At 35.2% G+C, this 22,136-nt stretch overlaps 1 protein-coding gene and 1 pseudogene across 1 annotated transcript; both read left to right on the top strand.

Moving 5' to 3' along the window:
* Positions 1-2,685: 2,685 nt before the first annotated feature.
* Positions 2,686-15,021, top strand: LOC141835277 (uncharacterized). The gene is made up of 5 exons (XM_074722712.1): positions 2,686-2,919; positions 3,072-3,204; positions 13,272-13,396; positions 13,785-13,931; positions 14,661-15,021. Exons 1-5 carry the CDS (start codon positions 2,746-2,748, stop codon positions 14,793-14,795), a joined length of 714 nt encoding a protein of 237 aa, XP_074578813.1. The 5' UTR covers positions 2,686-2,745; the 3' UTR covers positions 14,796-15,021.
* An 874-nt stretch (positions 15,022-15,895) lies between these two features.
* Positions 15,896-21,727, top strand: LOC141834630 (casein kinase II subunit alpha-like; annotated as a pseudogene).
* The last annotated feature ends 409 nt before the right edge of the window (positions 21,728-22,136 follow it).

Genomic DNA, 22,136 nt, shown 5'->3' with positions numbered 1-22,136 from the left:
AATTCTCAAAAAGCACATCTAAATTTTAAACTTTTCAAAAGACATATCTATTTTTAATTTTACCCTCTCTCTCAATATCTTTCTCTAATTTTTTTCCTCTTTTCAATTTTACCTCTCTCTCAAAATCTTTCTCTAATTTTTTTTCCTCTCTCTTTTACATGCAGCATCATTTCTTTTTCCCTACCTTACACATTCACATCTTACATCTCATGATAAAATTTCAAATCCACTAGATTTATCAATGAATTTTGATCAAAACGTATTAATATACTTAGATTCCCATTTAAACTCCTATAGGATTATTAGGTGAACTTGAGTTCAAATAAACTCTCGTTTACTGTTTTAAAACCTTCCCAATAGTGCTTAAAACGATTTAAAATTTTTAGAACACTGTGGTATTGATTTTTGAAGGCTAGTACCACAATATGTATTAGTTGGCATGTGATTATAACTTCGCCTACTTATTTTAGAATCATGATTGGATATTATATATACCTTCTACATACTAACCTCTTTCATCTCATTACAAATTTTCAGAAATTCAAGTCTTTAGATCTATTAATGGATTTCGATCAAAATTTATTGATAAACTTAAAGAGCTCTCATTGGGAGTATTCCAACTCATGTAAGTTTTTGCAATACTCAAGAGTCCAAATATGTCCTCTATTATTATATAAAAGATTTCCAACATTATTCAAAAAAGTTTATAAAGTTTTAGACTTTATACCAATTAGCACATGCATATAACTTCGGGTAAGAGACTTAAGACCATGATTTCTTACCATATTTACTTTCTACATACGGTATGCTTCCATATTGTTGTAAAATTTTAAAAATTCAAGTCATCTAGGTCCATCAATGGATTTGGATCAAAACTCATTTATAGACCTAGAGAGCTTCGATCAGACTCATTCAAACTCATATTGATTTATTAGGTGAACATGAATTCAAATAAGTCCTCGTTTAATCAACATCACAGTATGTGAGAAAAACCAACACTGTAGTGTTGATTTCTAAAGACGCACTACTATGGTATTGATTTTTAAAACTCAACACTACAACATTGTTGATATTTAAATTGTGATGTTAATTTTTAAAAATTAATACCATATTTTTTTAAATTTTTATTAATAAAATTATTTTATTTTTTATAATTAGATATTAACAAATATAAAAAAGTTTATTTTTTATTTTGTTAATTTTTATTAAAGTATTAACAACATTTTAAAATTAAAAATAAATTATTTAGAAGATTATGTAATAAAATCTAAATTAATTTAAGAAGAAAAGGAGGAGAGGAAAGAAAAAAAAGAAATGATGTTGCATGCAAACGAGGAAAAAAATTTAGAAAAAATTCGATATTGATAGAAGGGTAAAAATGGAAATTAGGTGTTTGGGAATTCTGAAATCTCGATGCACCTTTTGAGAATTTCAAAATCTTGGATGCGTCCCTTGAGAATTTACGAAAACCCAATCCATTTCCAATTTTTTATTTTAAAAAATAATATTAGAAAGTAAAGCATAAACAAATATTTATCAATTGCTTTTAACCGTTTGGAAGAAATAAAAATAAGCAAAAATATAGGACAATTTCCCAAACCATGTAATTAGTTTTGTGTATTATCCAAAATGCGTATCTTAATTGACAAAATCAAGTATCCCTTCCGATTCTCTTTACCATAATACCCTCATCTTCCTTTTTATTCATCCAGGGAAAAAAAAACTTCGAGCCACTTTATTTTTTCCCAAAAGATCTAATCTCCTCCTTTTCTTCGTCGATGAGTTCGTTTCTAAGTCACTACTCTCAATATAACGTATCACATTATTATTTGAAGGTATGAATATATTTAATAGTATTAGACGAGTAAATAGATCTTCATTTGAAATCATTCCTAGTTCTCTAAGTCCATTAATCAGTTTCATATTAATCACTTTTGGATAAAATTAGCTGATAAACCTTCACTATTTAAAAAAATTAAAAATTTGATATCTTCAAAAAAACTGAAACTTAAGAAATTTATTTGTGGTGTCAGTCAGTAAGTATGATAGTCGTGCACCTTATAATGCACTTTTGACATTATCTATTATACTTAAATCGAGTTGAAAAAAAATCGCTGCTCTCAATATAATAAATCGCGATAGTATTTGACAATATGAGTGTAATAAGTGTAAGAAGCTACTTTGCTGGAGAGAGCTGAATGGCTGAGTGGTCTACTGCCGAGCCGAGTTGACAAGCTGCTGAGCTGAGTTGACAAGTTGCCGAGTGGCTGAGCTGCTGAACTGCCAGGCAGAGTTGCAGAATGGCCAAGCTGTCGAATGGCCGAACCGCTAAGTGCCGAGCCGAGTGGCCGAACCGCCGAGTGGCTGAACTGCCGAGTGACCGAGCCGAGTGGCCGAACCGCCGAATGTCATTCGAAAATTTATGTAGAATTAATAAAAAACATCATGTGCATTAGAGGTCTTTAAGTCCATCAGCCGGTTTTGGCAAAACCGACTGATGGCTTATTTGATAATAAAAAATTCAAAATTTTATATCTACATGATCTAAGGAACTCAACTATATACAATATTGAAGAAAAAAAAGATTATTTTTAATTTTGGAACTCTGCTTTCTTAATTTTAGAAATAGAAGAATTTTCTGATATAAAGCTTTCTACGGTGCGGAAACTATTCGGCGCCGCAATTTCACGCATTCGCAGCCTACTTCTTGCGCAAGGCAACCGGCGATCCTTCCAGTCCCTAGCAATGGCGATGGAGATCGATTTACCAAAGCCGGAAGAGCTCTTCCGAGCTGCGGAGAATGGAGACATTTCACCCTTCACCTCCCTTTCCGTTGAAACCCTTGGCTGGGCCCGGTCACTCAGGAACGAAGATGACCGATCCCTCCTACACGTCGCCACCTCTGCAGGCCGCTCTGAGGTGAGCTCCCAAATTCCACTTCTTATTTTGAAAATATCTGGCTGGCTTGGGTTTGTGTTACTTGTTATAGGGTTTGATTCTCCTTATGGTCTAGTTGATGAGTTTTAGCGGTTTGACATTATTCAAGGGTTTTGGGGTTGTTGCTGGAGTAGGTTGTGGATGTGTTGTCGGCTGGGGATCCATCGGCTACAGGTGTTAATAGTAAGGATGAAGAAGGTTGGGCGCCCATTCATTCCGCTGCGAGTATTGGAAATGCTGAGATTGTGGAGATCTTGCTTAGTAGAGGTGAGTAACAATTGACTGTCTCTAGTTCCAAAGTTTCTTAGCTTTGATCCCTTTTTTGGGGTAATTTTATGTTCACTATTAGGGAATTTTGAAGCACTGAAAGTGGCTATGAAAGGTAGCGCAGGGAGATAGAATATGCAGCATTTTCGTGTAAATGTGGAATTTAGGATCAATTATTGTTCTCAAGTTCGCGATCAGCATAACATGCATAGCTATGCACTAAATGTCATGGAAAATAGTTTACCTACGTATCTTCTTGTTTTATTCATCCAGCTGACAACTGGAGCCGACTATGTTCTTTCCAAACCATGTCTTAGAAATCAAAGCTTTCAGTACTTGGAGACCGAGTAGACTCATTGGAACTTAGGACTAGAATTGATGATGTTTTGTCTACATATCTTGTCTCGATTTACACCTCATTTCTTAGGTTTTATTTTACTTTCAGCAATAGTATTTTGAAACATCAACAAAATGGTTATCCCTATCCATCCAACAGCATTAAATTGTACTTCTCCAATCGTTTCTTTAGCATTTGTCCTTTATGTCTGGAACACATTTTGGTAGTTTTCTTTTTCATTAGTTACTGTTACTGACAGCTTTGTGTTTTTGTATAAAATGACTAATGGGTATTGGATTGAAGGACTCTAAACTTTACCACTGTAAAAACATTTTATTTGATTGTGATTTTGTGAGAAAATTGTGACATACAAAATGAGAACAGTATCCATTTTTTACATGGTTTTGTCTGGGCACTTTTGATCAGTGCTAACTTCACTGGGAGAAGATGATTTAGTTTAAGATATTATAAGGATCACAAGGCTTTTAATTACTCCATGGTCACTTGGTATCTTTCACTATCCAAAGGATGCCAAATTACTCACCATATCTTTGTTATTCTATTGACTAAAACTTTCTGGAACACAAGACAAACACTCAAGCACACAATAGCTGCACATCCTAAATCTACATATAGAGAAGACATAGTGAGATACCACTTTCACTAATTCGATGTTTGCCATATATCAACCAGTAGGTAAGTGGTATAGTAGATAACACCACACTATCCTTGTTGCCTGATACACATTCTGGATCATCCAGGGATCTGAGCATTAATTGAAACGAATAACAAAGCTGGAATTTTCTTATCCTATTTCCCTCCTGATATGCTTTCCCGTGTCACTAGACTTATTTATTAGTCAAAAGTTAGCAATTTAGCTTGTATGACACGTTCTCTCCCCTCAGTACCCATTCTCCTCTCCCTTCTTTCAACTTCTCCAACTCCTCCCTGATTTAATTTAGTATCAAAGACCAATTGATTCTTCCCTTGTCTCATATCTGTTGAGAAAGACCAAATAAGTTTCTGATTCAGGAAACCACACAGTGGAATAAATAAATTCTTTCTTCCTCTTTTATGCAATTAAATAAGCAAAGTAAACCAACCAAATAACTCAGCAGTAGATCCTCAGACGACAGAAAAATAATGACACAAATTTTTAGCGTGGAAAACTAAACCACGGGATCCTTAGGCCAATTAAATCTTCCACTAATAAAATTAATGGGGAACACCAAGTTCTTCTCCAGAGAACAACTAGAGGCAAATACAAGCAAATCATAAAAGAAACCAGAATTCAAACTGCTATTATTGGTACCTAGATCGTCACATACAAGATATCAGAATTTCACCAAAGTAGAAGAAGATTCGCCGATGAAGTATTTGAATTTCTTTCTCCCACGTTCTCCTCCTGTTTTTCTCCGGTGTCTGCTTGTACTATATAACCAACCACTTACATCAAAACCCATATAATGTTATCATAAATGGGCTTTGGATTAAACGGCTTTAAAAAACATCATCCTTCACCAATGTGAGAGGGACCCACAACAAGATCTCCCCCTCCCGGTCATGTGGAGGAGTGCACCTGCATACCCGCAACCCCTTGGCACATCACAAGCTTTTCTTTAGGTAACACCTTAGTCACATATCTGAACCATTCTCATCAGTATGAATCTTTTCAAGCTGTAGCATTTTTAACTCCAACACATCACGTATCCAATGATATCTCACATCAATATGTTTTGATCGTGAGTGGAAAGTGGAATTCTTAGATGAATTGCACTTTGACTGTCACAGTATGATGTAAATTTTTCTTGCTCATGGCCCAACTCCTGTAGGAACTTCATCCACATGACTTCTTTGCAAGCTTCTGTAATTGCAATATACATTCTATGTTGTTGACAAATCAACACATTTCTACAGTTTAGATTGCCATGAAACTGCACCTCCTGCAAAAGTAATCAAGTACCCTGACGTAGACTTTCTTGAATCCAAGTCATCGGTCATATCTTTCGGAAAGAAAATGTAATTGCATTACAATGGACCAATGTAAAACATATAGATTTCTGAAAATAAATATTTAATGATAATTATAAAATTAACATGTGGTATTTTAAGAAATCTATATGTTTTCATATATAAATTTATTATGGAATTATAAATTAATAGATACATTAATGATATTTAGTATCTATTGATTATATAATCTAGAAATGAAATATTCCGCACATAAACAAATTAAGAAATCAATATATGGACTTAAAATATACATGCATGTTTTTAAATTAAGATAATTTATGCTTCTAGACAATGGTATATTAAGTTTAATGATACCATCACATCTTTTGGTTTTGAAGAAAATGTTGTTGATCATTGCATATACCAAAAGATCAGTGGGAGCAAAATTATACTTTTAGTCCTATATGTTGATGATATCTTACTTGCTACTAATGATTTGGGCATGTTGCATAAGACAAAAGAATTTCTCTCAAAGAATTTTGAAATGAAAGATATGGGCGAGGCATCCTATGTGATCGGAATTGAAATATTTCGTGATAGATCACAAGGATTGTTGGGATTGTCTCAAAAAGCTTATATTGAAAAAATTCTAGAAAGATTTAATATGGAAAAATGTTCTGCTGGAATTGCTCCAATTCAAAAAGGGGACAAATTTAGTCTTATGCAATGTCCAAAGAATGATATAGAACGAAAACAAATGGATTCAATTCCATATGCTTCCGTTGTAGGAAGTCTAATGTATGTGCAAACTTGTACAAGACCGGATATTAGTTTTGCTGTTGGAATGCTCGGCAGATATCAAAGTAATCCAGGAATTGATCATTGGAAAGCTGCTAAGAAAGTTTTAAGGTATCTTCAAGGCACCAAGAATTACATGCTCATGTACAGAAAAACTAATCACTTGGAAGTGATTGGTTACTCAGATTCAGATTTTGCGGGATGCATTGACAGTAGAAAGTCCACTTTTGGTTATTTGTTTCTTCTTGGAGAAGGAGCAATATCATGGAAAAGTGCTAAACAATCTGTCATTGCCTTATCCACAATGGAAGCAGAGTTTGTGGCATGTTTTGAAGCCACAATCCATGCATTATGGTTGTGAAATTTTATTTCAGGACTTGGAGTTGTCGACACTATTGCCAAGCCGCTGAAAATTTATTGTGATAATTCCACAGCAGTATTCTTCTCTAAAAATGACAAATATTCAAGAGGTGTCAAGCAAATGGAATTAAAATATTTTGTCGTTAAAGAAGAAGTTCAGAAACAAAGAGTGTCTATTGATTATATTAGAACGGATCTTATGATTGCAGATCCGTTAACTAAAGGTTTACAACCAAAGATATTTAAAGAACATGTACATCGAATGTGTCTTGGTTGTCCCTTTGAATGATATATTAAGTTGACACTTTGATATCACTTATGTGTTTCTGATATACAGTTTCTAGTTATGATGTGCAAATTACTATATGTTATAACATGAATTGTCTAGAAACATTATTGTGGACCATTATGAAATTATATGTTCATTTACAGACCTTGTATGATAGAATACTGGTGTTTGTGGTATATAGAAGGAAGTATGTTATATAATGTACAACCGCTATAACCCACATTTAGTATTTTATTATATTAAGGTAATTATGATGTCTTAAGAGGATGAGTTTTTTGATGCATCATACATCATAAGGTTTTAATTTTAGACCAAGTGGGAGAATGTTAGATAATTATTATTATCTAATTAATAATTGGTCTTAAAAATTAAAAGAAAATAACGTAAAGTTAAACGTAACTTCATGCAATGGAAGTTACTAATTAAGTAAAACTCATCTATATATATTATAATAATTATTATTAGTAACGGATGCAAATAATAATAATTATTATAACCGATGCATGATGGATGCACGGAAATAATACATGTATATTGGTCCTCTCTCTGCCTATAAATTGAAGATATCATAATGATCCATCACGAAAGTTATTGAGTGTCTTCGGAAAGAAAGGAAAGAAGAGAGAAATCAATATATGCAAAATAATTGCATTACAATGGCTTCTTCATCAAGCTCAGGTATGTAAAACATATAGATTTCAAGATCCGTTTCATTAAATAAATATTTAATGATAATTATAAAATTAACAATATCTGCATCTGCATCTGTAACACCATTCAACATAGGTTTATCATCTCCAAAACACAAGCACACTCTGGAAGTATATCTCAGATAGCTGAAAATCCATTTAATTGCAGCCTAATGTTCTTTTCCCGGATTAGAAAGAAATCGACTAACAACACCAACTGCATGAGTGATATTTGGCCTTGTACACACCATGGCATACATCAAGCTACCCATTGCAGATGCATAAGGCACAGTCTCCATCTCCTGTTTCTCTTTCTCACTTGTAGAAATTTGTTTGGAGCTAAGTTTAAAATGTCCTGCAAGTGGAGAAACAACAGGCTTGGCATTACTCATATTAAATCTTTCAAGAACTTTTCGTATGTACCTCTCTTGAGATAGCCACAATTTGTTTTTCTTCCCATCACAAACAATTTTCATGCCAAGGATCTGTCTAGCTGGACCCAAATCCTTCATGGCAAAATATTTGTTGAGCTCTCTTTTTAGTTTCTCAATTTTTGCAATATCATGGCTAACAATTAACATATCATCAACATATAGCAAGAGAATTACAAAATTGCTGTCAGAGAATTTCTATATGAAAACACAATGGTCAGAAGTAGTTTTACCATACCCATTTGTTTCCATAAAAGTATCGAATTTTCTATACCATTGTCTTGACACTTAAGCCTATACAAACTTGTTCTCAGCCTGCAAATGAGATCTTCTTTCCCTTTAGCTCTCAAGCCTTCTGGCTGCTTCATGTAAATTTCTTCCTCCAAATCACCATGGAGGAAAGCTGTCTTCACATCAAGTTGTTCCACCTCCAAATTCAAACTGGCGGTTCATCCAAAACAACTCTGATTGAACTAATTTTCATAACAGGTGAGAAAATCTCATCAAAGTCGACACCCTTAGTCAGACTAAATCCTTTCACAACTAGTCTGGCCTTGTATTTTGGTTGTAATCTTCTCCTCCGACTTTAATCTGAAAACCCATTTATTTTTCAAAGCTCTCTTACCCTTTGGTAACTTCACAAGACCATAAGTATTGTTCTCATGCAAGGATTTTATTTCATCTTGCATGACACTCAACCACTCATTTTTTTTCCTCGTGTAACAATACTTATTGATTATTTTCTGGCTCTCCCCCATCAGTGAGCATTACATACTGACTAACTAGATATCTGGTAGAAGGTTGTTTCACTCTGCTGGATTTTCTCAAATCAAGCTCAATTGGTAAATCTATTGGATTCTCATCAATTGGCTCATCATCATCAAGAGGAGAATCATCTGTCTGAACACCTCTATTATCATCAATGCGTATCGCAGGTGGATGGATCATACCCGAATCAATTAATTCTTCATTGCTAGAATTTGGTCTTTCAGGTTTCTCAAAATTTGCAATGGTCTGATTTCTAGAAGCACTGCATCTTTGCTTCTGATAACTTTCTTGTCAAGCGGGTCCCAAAATCTGTACCCAGACTCTTCATGATTGTACCCAATAAAAATACATTGCTTTATTTTACTATCAAGTTTAGACTTTTCATCTCTAGGAACATGCACAAATGCCCTACAGTCAAAAACTCTTAAGTGCTGATATGAAACATCTTTTCCTGTCCATACCCTCTGTGGCATATCATGATCCAAAGGAACTGACGACGAAAGATTTATCAAGTCAACCACTAATCTCATTGTCTTCCTCCAAAAAGACTTTGGCAATTTTGAATGAGAGAGCATGCAATGAATTCTTTCGTTAATAGTGTGGTTCATTTTCTCTGCAACTCCATTGTACTGAGGAGTTTTTGGCTCTGTCTTCTTAAACTTGATCCCATGAGTTCTGCAGTAATCCTCAAACGACCCCCTATACTCACCACCATTGTCTAAGTGAACACATTTCAATTTATTATCAGTTTCCCTCTTAGCTGATGCTTGAAAAATCTTAAAATAACTCAGAGCATGATCTTTAGTTTTCAAAGCATAAGTCCGCACTTTTTTGGAATGATCATCAATAAATGTAATATCATAACGAGCACCACCAATACTCATAGCATCCATAGAACAAATATCAGTGTGCACTAAATCTAAGACATTAGCTGTTCTGGATGGAGGGAAAGTTTTAACAGCTTCTCTATGTTGTTTACCAGCCAAACAATGAGTTTCTGGCTCATATGCCCAAGCCACATATGCTATAGTTGAGTAGACGAATCAACAACTGCATTCAATTCTTCCCCATAAGACTTTCCCTCCATTAAATAAAGAGAACTGTATTTCTTTCCTCTAACAACAACCAAAGACAGTGAGCTTCCACTTTCCTTCACCAAAGTGGTTATGGTATCCCTCATCATCAAATATACTAGTGGAAATTAAATTCATACGAATTTCAAGAACATGTCCACATTTTTCAGACACAATCTACATCCAGCATCAGTATTTATATGGACAACACCCATACCTGCAATTCTGCACCCTGTATTATTTCCCATTTTCACATTGCCAAACTCACCATAACTATAGGTCGAAAACACATCATGGCGAGAAGTAACATGATATGAAGCACCAGAATCAACTACCTATTGAGAGTCCTGCCATGTAAGATTAACACTACCACCATCGCAAATAATAGTAACATCTCCATCTACATTTGCTACAGTATTGACATCATCTTTCTATCCTTTACCTCTCTGTTTTTGCTTTTGTTCTCTTTTCCATTTTTGACACTGAGATTGTTTGTGTCCTAGTGCATCACAATAATAACATTTGAAAACATTCCTCGTCTGGAACTTTCCTCGTGATTTGTCATTATTATCATGACTCCTTGGGTTTCTACTCTTACTCCTCCGTTTCTCTGAGACTAGCACTTGATTCTGTGTAGTCAATCCTCACTCCTTTCTTCTATTTTCTTCATTTAACATACTCTCCTTCATCATCTTCGATGTAAGAGTACTATCTGGAGCGGAATTACTAATGTTCTGTTTGGATGGGGTGACAGAAAGTTCATTAACGGAAGGGGAAGGGAGGGGAAGTAAAGTATTTATGTTTCTCTTGTTTGGAAGGGACATAAGATTCATTAACGTAACATGTATAACCTTGTTTGGGAAAAAAGGAAGGGGAATGAAAGTTAAATATCTAAAGTTACAAAAATACCCTCACTTCTTAAAAAAGATAGCGTAGGTAAAAGACGGATAGGAAACTGTAAAATTCTGTCAGTATTGCATATAGAAGTTGGGATATGAAAGACTCCTAAAATAGATAACACATGCTCTTTGGATAAATCCCTGTCCTTGGAGGAGGAGAAAAAGAAGATTAGGGTTATGTCTCTGTACTCTTGAGTCTTGTCCTCGAAGAGATTTGCGGTGAGGGCTAGCGTCGATGTCATAAAGTGTGAGCGGTTGGACATTGGGCGGTGGCGGCGCGCATTGTGTGAGGAGCGACGACACAAAAACGAGATACCTAAATAGATGAGTTAATTTGAAATTTAATATTTTAAAATATAGATAAAATTAGAATAAAATATTTTTGAGTTTCCCTTCCCCTTCCTTACACCCGGAGTGTAAGATATTGTAGCGATTCATGAGCACGCTTACCCTTTTCTCCTCTTCCCCTCCTTAACTCACTTCTTCCCCAACAGGGGTAAAAATTCTTCTTCCCTTTATTTACCCTACTTTCCCCTTCCCTCATCTCCTCCCAAACAAAGCGTAAGAGAAACAACAAGAGTCTCCCACCTATCAGGTAAGGAACTGATTAAGCATAAAGCATAAATCTCATCGTCAACTGTCATGTCCAGCGCTGTCAACTGATTCACTATCCCCTGAAAAATATTCAAATGATCAGAAATTGGAGTTCCATCTGTATACTGCAGATGCATCAACTTTCTGAAAAGAAAAGCTTTTTCTGTGTATTTTTCTTTTCATATAATTCTTTCAGAGTTTCCCAGACCACACTGGCTTATGTTTCATTTGCAACATGCTGATAGACACTGTTGTCAGCCCACTGCCGAATTTTACCAACTGCCTTTGTGTTCAACTTGGCCCAATCTTTATCAGACATCTCTTTAGGTTTGCCTTTATCACCCAGAAGTGTGTCTTTATGATGAAGACAACAAAGTAAATCTTCGATTCGCGACTTCTAAATTGAATAATTGATAGTTGTGAGTTTAATCATAGTACTACTGCTGTTACTAGACTCCTCCATTTAATTAGCACAAAAATAATCAGAAACTTAACCTGACTTTGATACCACTTGTTGAGAAAGACCAAATAAGTTTCTGATTCAGGAAACCACGCAGTGGAATAAATAAATTCTTTCTTCCTCTTTTATGCAATTAAATAAGCAAAGAAAACCAACCAAATAACTCAACAATAGATCCTCAGATGGCAGAAAAATAATGACACAGATTTTTAGCATGGAAAACTCTTCAGACAAGAGAAAAACCACGGGACCCTTAGGCCACTTAAATCTTCCACTAATAAAATTAATGGGGAATACAAAGTTCTTCTCCAGAGAACAACTAGAGGCAAATACAAGCAAATCATAAAAGAAGCCACAATTCAAACCGCTAATCTTGGTACCTAGATTGTCACAAACAAGATACCAGAATTCCACCAAAGTAGAAGAAGATTCGTCGATAAAGTATCCAAATTTCTTTCTCCACGTTCTCCCCCTGTTTTTCTCCTGTTTCTGCTTGTACTATATAACCGGCCACTTACATCAAAACCCATATAATGTTATCATATATGGGCTTTGGATTAAACGGCTTTAAAAAACATCATCCCTCACCAATGTGAGAGGGACCCACAACAAGAATATCTTTGTCTTCCGCATCTCATATTCTCTCTCATCCTGCTTCATTCTCCCTTTCACTATTCTCCTCTTCTATTCCAACTTATATCTCTCTTTGTTTTTTCCTCTATCTTCCCATTCCTCTTCTTCTTCTTCATTGTTTTGGTTTTTTTCCCTCTCATCTTGTTCAATTGTTTCCTCCTACTTTACTGTAATCCTCCTCATTCCTTCATCTTCATTGGTTTCATCCATGCAATCCTGCATCAGTTATCTTCTATAGGCTGGTGGTAATGTAATATCATGCTTCATACATCATCAAGTCACACTTGGATATTCAAGTTATGTCACCCTTAGCCTTGATTCAACATTCGACATGGACACATGAGTATCAGGTCAATTTACACTGCACAAGATACCGACAATAATTCCTAAATGTTCTCAATTTAGTAATGATAGGAACTCTTTAATGTTTAAACATGTTTTTCATATCATGTATGGTGGAGATTGGCTTGATGCTCATCACTCCATTTTAGTACCATTTGTCATGGGGGTTTCTGTCCATTCAGTGGTATAGGCATATAGCTAGCCTGCATTGGTTGCTTTGTTTTCCTGTCAAAATGTTTCAACAACTTCCATGCTATTCATCAAGTTCTTCTATTAATTATTGCAATTTATCACAAATCTCTATAATATGTGCATGTGCACTTCCAACTTAAACGGTAAGGTGTTCCTTCATTTAACTTCTCAGTTTTTTGAATTGCTACTTTCCTTGGTCCCCTATGTTATTATTACTCATGTTTCTTTTTTGTTTTTTAATACAAAAAGGAGCTGATGCCAATTTGGCTAATGATGGTGGACGTACTGCTCTTCATTATGCTGCTAGCAAAGGATGGTCCAAAGTTGCTGAAATTCTTGTACACCATGGGGCAAAGATAAATAAGAAAGACAAGGTCTTTATTGCTTTTACACAATTGCATTTCTGATGTTGTTTAAAATTAGTGATTTTTAATTTGGAATTCTTAAAACATATATGTTTAGATTTTATAAATTTTTTATAGGCTGTAAGTTTTATTTTAAAGTAGTCGAGACAAAGTAGGGAATTTTACATCATTAATTATTTTAGGAATGAATTGTTTGTTTACCAAGTAATAGTAAATAGATTATTTCTGGTCTAATTTTCAAGTGAAATGGTCAGTGTTGGGGCATTTAAAAGAGACTGTAACCCTTTTATTATCTTCCACTTAATGAAATTTTAAATTCTCTGTGAATGTTTCATTCACCAATGATTCTTCATGCATATATTTTTTTTGGTGAAGTTCAAAATTGCTTCTAATTCAGGTTGGTTGCACCCCACTACATAGAGCTGCAAGTACTGGTAAGTCAGAGTTATGCGAGCTGTTGATTGAGGAAGGGGCAGAAATTGATGTTGTTGATCAAGCTGGTCAAACACCACTTATGCATGCTGTTGTTTGTCAAAATCAGCAGGTAACCAGATTCAGAATTCAAGCATAATAGTTATTGGCATAAAAAATAGTTGTTAGTTACTATTACTGCAGCTAATAAGATGCTGAAAAGGGTTGAAGACTGTACTGTGCCCATGGCAATTACTTTGTTTGTTTTTTTTTCTTGAGCCATACAACAATGAGCAAACCCTAAATCTTAATTGTGTAGGTCGGTTATATTGATACTATTTCACAAATAAATTCTATAGGACACTTCGAAGTTATGAATTTTTAAAGTCATTTTAGACTTTAATTGCATTCGATTAGGATTGTCTTTGTTCATCTTTGAGCATCTCTTTATCATTTATCGGGGCTATGCTAATTGTTTGATACTACTTTCCTGAGCCATAGTTAATCTACAAAAGCAATAAAAATAACCTACGGAAAAATTAGTAGAGCATTGAATTTAGACGTTCCTATTTCCAATGATTTCCAATGCACATGGATCTAAAATTACATGATTGTACTATATCAGTCTTGTATGCTTAGATCAAAGTAATGAACTACCCACTCTCCTGCGTCGTAATCAACTGCAGTTTCTTGATTTACTTCCTTACAAATGATGAAGTCAAAGTAATGAACTACCCACCTATAACTGGTCATGATCTTTAGGTTTAGAATATGTCTATATATGTTTTGTTGTTACTTCAATGTGATTATGTTTATAATTGATTTGGATTAGTATCTTACATGAACATGGTTCTTGGCACAGGTTGCTGTACTTTTGATTAGGCATGGTGCTAACCTAGATGTGGAAGACAAGGAAGGTTATACAGTTTTAGGACTAGCGTCGGATAACCTCAGAAGATCGTTGATTGATGCAGCCAAGGCAATGCTTGAAGGTTAGATGATTGACAGTATGTGTGGCTGAAGCTACTTCCTCCTGTCCATGCTTCTCCAATATCTCCAGACTCCAGATGAATGAATAATGAAACATCAATTTTACTCAACAAAATTAGCCTAAAATGACTGTCATATATCGAGAAACTGAGACAGTTTTTTTTAACGCCTGTTCAAAGAAAATAATCGTGTGGTTGTTTTCCTAAACATCAAAGAGTCAATAAATTTATGCATCGTGAGAGATCCCAAGTTAATCACTTTAGGTTGGCCCACAGTTGGACCAAAAATATGAACGAGCATTCTTTCAAATCAAGTTGAACATAATGGACAATTTAATTCATTTTTTTTTCTCATTAAACTCTTCCATATGAGTTGAGTTGATAATTAAAGGCCTCGGGCATAGCTGAGTTAGTTACGACACAACAGACTTGCAGAAGAGGGTAAGGGTTCGAATCCTGGCGAAGTTAGGTAATACCTTTCTGCGTCGTGATCAATTGCAGTTTTTCGATTTACCTCCTCACAGATGGTCGTGGGGCCGACCATGTGGGGCCGCTAAGGTGGCGAATCTACTTTTTTGCAGAAGAGTTGATAATTAAAGGCTCTCGGGGCATAGTTGAGTTGGTTACGACGTAGTAGATTTGTAGAAGAGGGCAATAGTTCGAATCCTGGCGAAGTCAAGTAATATCCTTCTGCGTCGTGATCAACTGTAGTTTCTCGATTTACCTCCTCACAGATGGTCATGAGGTTGACCGTGTGGGGCCGTTAGGTGGCGGATATACCTTTTTCAGAAGAGTTGATAATTAAAGGCTCCGTAGTTGAGTTGGTTACGACGTAGCAGATTTGTAGAAGAGGGCAAGAGTTCGAATCCTGACGAAGTCAGTAATATCCTTCTGCATCGTGATCAACTGTAGTTTCTCGATTTACCTCCTCACATATGGAAATCGGCGTTAAGATGACGGATTATTATTATTATTATTATTATTATACTACTACTGTGAAACCCCTGTTTGAATGATAGGTGGAATATCACACTTACCTTGTGATGCACGTTGAGCCCAATCAATTACCCGTCCACACATATTATCGTATTCACATTTCTCCGCCGAGCCGCCGCCACTTTTTCTGCGCCTGTATATTTTCCTCCAATTTATGTTCTATTCTCGTTTTTATGATCTTTGGCCCTCTTCGTTCCCCCCGTTTCCTCCTACCTCGTCGCGTCGCAGGCCAATCCTTCCTCCATCTCCCCTCCCTTGGCTCCAGGTCCATTCCTGACCGTCTCCCCGCGCTCCTCCTCCTCTTCCTCCTGAGCCCCTTCGCCGCCGCAGCCCTGGCGCAGAAGATCGGCAAATCCGTCCGCCGGCCCGGCGCCCCCTCCCTCGCCCGGATCTTCGCCGACGTCAACGTCCAACGCCCCCAAAGAATACTGGGACTACGAATCGCTCACCGTCCAGTGGGGGTAAGTGCGCCTGCTTGATCTTTGTTCATCTTCTTCATGCCCCTCGCCGAGATTCGGTCTTTCCTCTTGGATTTACCCTTTTTTCCCCCGTTGAGGGTCTGTCGGTACCGAGGATTCGAGAATTTGTCGGTTGCTTTCCTAGGGAACAAGATGATTACGAGGTCGTTCGGAAGGTTGGAAGGGGAAAGTACAGCGAGGTTTTCGAAGGGGTGCACGTCACGAACAATGAGAAGTGCATTATTAAGATTCTAAAGCCAGTGAAAAAGAAAAAGGTACAGAATTTGTCGTGTCTCATGCTTCTTTATTTCTGAGAGCTTATTTATTTTTGTGAGCAGTTGCTATGTTCTATAAATTTAATTTTATGTGTTTAGCTATTATTCCTTTACCTATGTGTGTTGTTATCTGTGGATACCCTTAATTTTTTTTCTACTCAGTATTGGCTTTTATAGCATCACAATTTATTGGACAAGGGTTTCATGAAAAAGTATCATTCAAATAATTTAGAATTTCCTTGAGATTTGTTCGTAAGACTAATTTTCCATGATTAGATGTGGTTTAGAAGCAACCAAAGAATCCTTGTTACTTTCTAAACATTGTTATTTTACTGATTCATTTTCTTGTACATGGATATTCTTCATATCTTCTAATCAATTTTAGTTTTCATAGCATCACGGTTTATTGGAAAAAGGTTCCATGAAAGAAAGTAGCATTCAAATAATTTAGAGGTCTTTGAAATGTATTTGTAAGACTAACCCTCCATGATTAGTTCTAAATAATGTGCAACATGAATAATTTTCTTATCATTTGATTGAGTTTGTTCTTGGATTTTGGTGGATCGATGAATATAAGAAACACATGAAATTATAGTTGTTTCAAGCAGGATGATATTTAGTTTTTTCCTATTCAATCGTTAACAAGGATGATATTTTGCTTGACATCTTTTCATTAATAAATTGGTCTACCAACAAACTCTTTAAAATCCAATTTCTGCTTTGAATTTAGTAGCTTTAATAATGTTAATTTGGATGATGCTACTGGGTTTAGTAGTGATTAATGTAGGTTCCATGTTAGATTGAAGATTTATTTCATTTGAAAATGTACATCTGGACCCTATGCCAAGAGTATCTCAAGTGATGGGTTTGCCTATTGCAGATAGGATCTAGTGGGCTGGATATTATGTTCAAACAGATGGCCCTTCATGCAAAGCTTCTGGTAGCCATTCAATCACACATGCTAGCTAGAATTAAATGTTTTGATTGTTCATACAACAACGATGGGTCACCTCCCTATCTACCTGCGCAGAATATTGTCTGAGCATATTATTAATCTCCACATCTGTGATTGAACATATTTATTACATATTTTGTCAATATTGCTTGATTATTAAGACTGGAATTATAGATATCTCAATTTTGATGGTGTTTGTATTTGTATTCTCTGTTGAATATGGATGTAGAACTCAATGCTTGTGATACTTCTCTTTTCTATCTGCAATTCCTTCTGTTACAAGGTTATGGTATATGATCATTTTTTTGTAACACAGATCAAGAGAGAAATAAAGATATTGCAAAACCTTTGTGGCGGGCCCAACATTATCAAGTTACTCGATATTGTCAGAGATCAGCAATCAAAGGCACCTAGTCTGATTTTTGAATATGTCAATAACACTGACTTTAAAGTTCTCTATCCAACATTATCAGATTATGATATTCGATACTACATTTATGAATTGCTGAAGGCAAGCTTATCCTGTTGTTTTGTCTGATTTTTTGATATGTCCATAACACTGACTTTAAAGTTCTCTATCCAACATCATCAGATTATGATATTCTATACTACATTTATGAATTACTAAAGGCAAGTTTATCCTTTGAAAAAATGATGTTATTTTTTCAGCAAACTCACTATCTGTGATTGATTATCATAATGACATTAGTTGTAATATTGGTATTTGTAAATTGTATAGGCGACCCTACTTAATGGGATAAAGGCTTTGGTTGTTGTTGAGTTTAAATTGTAGAGTATAGGATTGTTGAAGCGTGTACTTAAACCATTCATAATATCAATTATTTTTTGTTTCCAATCAGTTGTATCTTCGTATCTTAAATTTTATCTTGTTTTTCCATATATAACTTTCAAATGGATTATGGATTGATCAGTTGTTACTGATTGAGCATATTGCGTGGGTAATAAGATACCATTTCATATGAAAATCCAATGTAAATAGTTGCCATTTGTTGTTGTCATTGCTAATATAGTTGTAAAGGATACCTTGCACTGCTTTGCCAATGCGGTTTTTTGAGACTCGAACTCATGATCTCTAGGTCACATGGTAGTAACTTTACCGTTGCACCAAAGCTCTCCTTCAAAATGGCAGTTTGGTGCACAAAGCTTCCACCAATGCGGGGTCTTGGGGAAGGGTTTATTGTACATAGCTTTATCCTATTTTGCAAAAGGTTGTTTTCATGACTCGAATCTGTGACCTCTAGATCAACTTTACCGTTACGCTAAAGCTTCCCTTCATTGTTAATATAGTTTGCGTGATATATTTCAAAGCATTATCAGCTTCAAATTATCATACATAAGATGTAAAATCCATTGTATTTGCTTCGTGGTTAATGGTAAAGCTCAAAAAGTTTTTTTTTCCTATCTTCTGAAATATTCTCTCTTTGACATTTGAACATAATGTTTTGGGCAAGTTAGGAATTAAGTAGCCTTTACATTGCTAACATTATATCCATACATTTTCTAGATTAGTGTTTGCTGATTTTTCTTTCTCAATTTTTTATTAGTTTTCATTGGAACTCACTATATCATCTTTTTGTAATCTATATAATATTTGATTTCTTCAGTGACTGCAGATTTGATGATTGGAAAACTTACATTTATGTGTCTAAATGTCCATGTGGTCTATGTTGTTTTTTTAGTGGATGCCTTTTAGTAAATTAGTTTTCAACACGTTTGTTTGTCCTTAACTTTTCCAGGTTCTTGTGTAGGCCCTTGATTATTGCCACTCCCAAGGCATCATGCATCGAGATGTTAAACCTCATAACGTTATGATTGATCACCAACAAAGAAAGCTTCGTCTTATTGACTGGGGGTTGGCTGAGTTGTATCACCCAGGACAAGAGTACAATGTTAGGGTTGCCTCAAGGTGTGATGCTATTAATTGGCTCCTTATTATTGAGCTTGTGTCATATTCTTTTTGTTGCAAAATCAAACAAAGTTTCATCATCTGAGCACTTATATTTAGGATTGCAAACCTTAGAGCTAGCTCAATCAATTAATTAAAGTCAATTTTAAAGGGAAAAAAAACAATAAATGTGCCTTTCGAGTTCTAGCTTTTTTGCATTCATGTTATGATCAGTTCTCTATTTTAGAGGACCAATGAATGTGAAACTGAAATCTCTGATATTTATATCGTCCCATATGAAATTTCTCATCAAATGTAAGGCACTTACAGGCACTGCATATAGCTTTTAGGTTTTTTGAGCAACTGAACTTACAAGTTTATATTAAGCTTAGCTCTGATTGGATATTTTGAATGTAATTTTAACAGTAATAGATGAACTACAATGCAGTAAAATGGATGAAAAAGGTTTGATTGGATTACTTAACAATGAGACATTGAGCACTGACTGAATATTTACAGTGTAATTTTGATGTTAATAAATGAACTAAATTGCAGTAATATGGATGGAAAATAAGGTTTTATAAGAGCCAAAGTTATCTTATATTATTTAACAAGAAGAAATTGGACAATATGTTGTCGTAAAATAAAATTGGATGGTTAAAATGGAGACATGTTTTTGGGGTTTTCTTGTGATGGTTGATATGCCTCTTAGGCTAGAAGGAAATAGTTGAAGGACCCACCATAATTTAGGATCCATTTTGTTTGGCATTAAGTGTAGGATAGATTGAAAAGGTTGTGATGAATGTGGAATAATTGAAGCAAGTAAACGTTATGGTCATTAATAGCTAGATTGAACCTCGATGGAGGAAAGATTTAAAAAATGATTGTAACATTCAAAAATGACGATAAACTTTTCCTCCAGGTACTTCAAAGGCCCAGAACTTCTTGTTGACTTGCAAGATTATGATTATTCACTTGACATGTGGAGTCTTGGCTGTATGTTTGCTGGGATGGTATGTAATAACTAGCACATCATTCTATTACTTGGGTATGTCTGTTTCCATGTCCTTAATTATGCTCATTATGATTGACAGATTTTCCGGAAGGAGCCATTTTTTTATGGGCATGATAATTATGATCAGTTGGTCAAAATAGCAAAGGTATGCTTTATCTTTCAACTAAATGCAGATGTTAATCTTTGATTGCAAGTTCTTCAATGACTAAAACATCAAAAACTGAGATAATTCTTATAAATTTGAAATATTATGGTTTTGTACTATTGTTCTTTTCCGAAGTTTAGTATAAATATATTTGGCTTGCCTTTGTTGACATAGCTGGTGTGCATTTTATGTCATATATTGGCCTTCTCCAAAGTTTTTGGAGTTATTTAAACTGATGCAATTACCAACCATTTAGTTTATATTCAATATCAGATTTTGGAATTACATCTTATTTAATTCAGAAACTCTATGCATATATGAATGTCAAGTTAGATCATAGCTTCCATGAATATTGAATAATCTTCCCGAAATGCCTTTGTGAGATGGTGGAATAAAAGTTTCATGGTGGCACCGCACAGTTCAGTTGGCTTGTTCTTGAATAGCGGATACAATTTTGCTTTCACCAGTTAATCGGACTTGTTAATGCAAAATCTCAGTGAGGATGTGTGCTGTGGTTCAGGTGCTTGGAACAGATGGTTTAACTGCATATCTCAACAAATACCATCTAGAGCTGGATCCACAATTTGAAGCACTTGTTGGAAGGTTCCAATATTTCTTCGTGATCAAGTTCTCTCTATTTCACGGTGTGCATTGTTCCTTAAAGTCATATTTCCATTTTTTTTCTTTGCAGGCACAGCAGGAAGCCATGGGTAAAATTTATAAATTCCGACAACCAGCACCTCACAGTTCCTGAGGTGTGTGACCTGTTAGATACATAGGTTCCAATTTAGTATTTCTGTTTAGTTTTTGCATTGCTTCCTATTCATAGGCCGTCGACTTTGTGGACAAACTGCTAAAATACGACCACCAGGAGAGGCTCACAGCAAAGGAAGCAATGGTAAATGCTCCTTCTTGTAACTCAAAGGAACTGTGGTAATTCTCAGATATACTTCCTAACGCAGCTGTTGCTTATTACTTCAGGACCATCCTTATTTCAATCCGGTGAGAAATGCAGAAAGCTCCAGGACTCGTTCTTAAACACTTAAAGCTGAACAGTTTTGTCTGTTGATTCTCTACTGTAATCACAGTTGTTTATTTTTGCAAAATCCTGTGCTGCTGTTGAATTGCATCCCCCGTGAATATGGGCACTTTTTAGCCATTTTATTATTTGAGTGATTTATTTACAGTTTTCATGAGTTTTCTTCTTCTGTTATTTTCATGCGAGATCAGATTAGCAAACTCAGCCTCACAAATTCAACTTTAGTTGAGATCATCGTTTGTTAATTAGAAATGATACTGCTTTGAGTTGGTTTATCTTTTTTTTTTTTTTTTTTTTTTATCTAACGCTCAATATCAGATATCTGCAAAATTTTAATATTGTGTAGAAATGCTGGCTTTGGAGCAACCCATTAATATAAACACAGATTCTAGGCAGAAATTGAGGATATTAGACTTTCCTATCTTTCGGGACATAATTGAGTTGGTTACAACGGAGCAGAATTGTTAAAATGAGTAAGAGTTGAATCTTGATGAAGTTGAGATAATGTCTTCTTCTGTCGTGGTCAATTGTAACTTTTCAATTTATTTACCTTCTTACAC

Source organism: Curcuma longa, chromosome 9, assembly GCF_044706935.1.
Source record: "Curcuma longa cultivar G26 ecotype Majalengka, Jawa Barat chromosome 9, ITB_CL_G26_1.1, whole genome shotgun sequence".
NCBI lineage: Eukaryota > Viridiplantae > Streptophyta > Magnoliopsida > Zingiberales > Zingiberaceae > Curcuma > Curcuma longa.
This window is presented reverse-complemented; position numbering and strand designations above follow the sequence as displayed.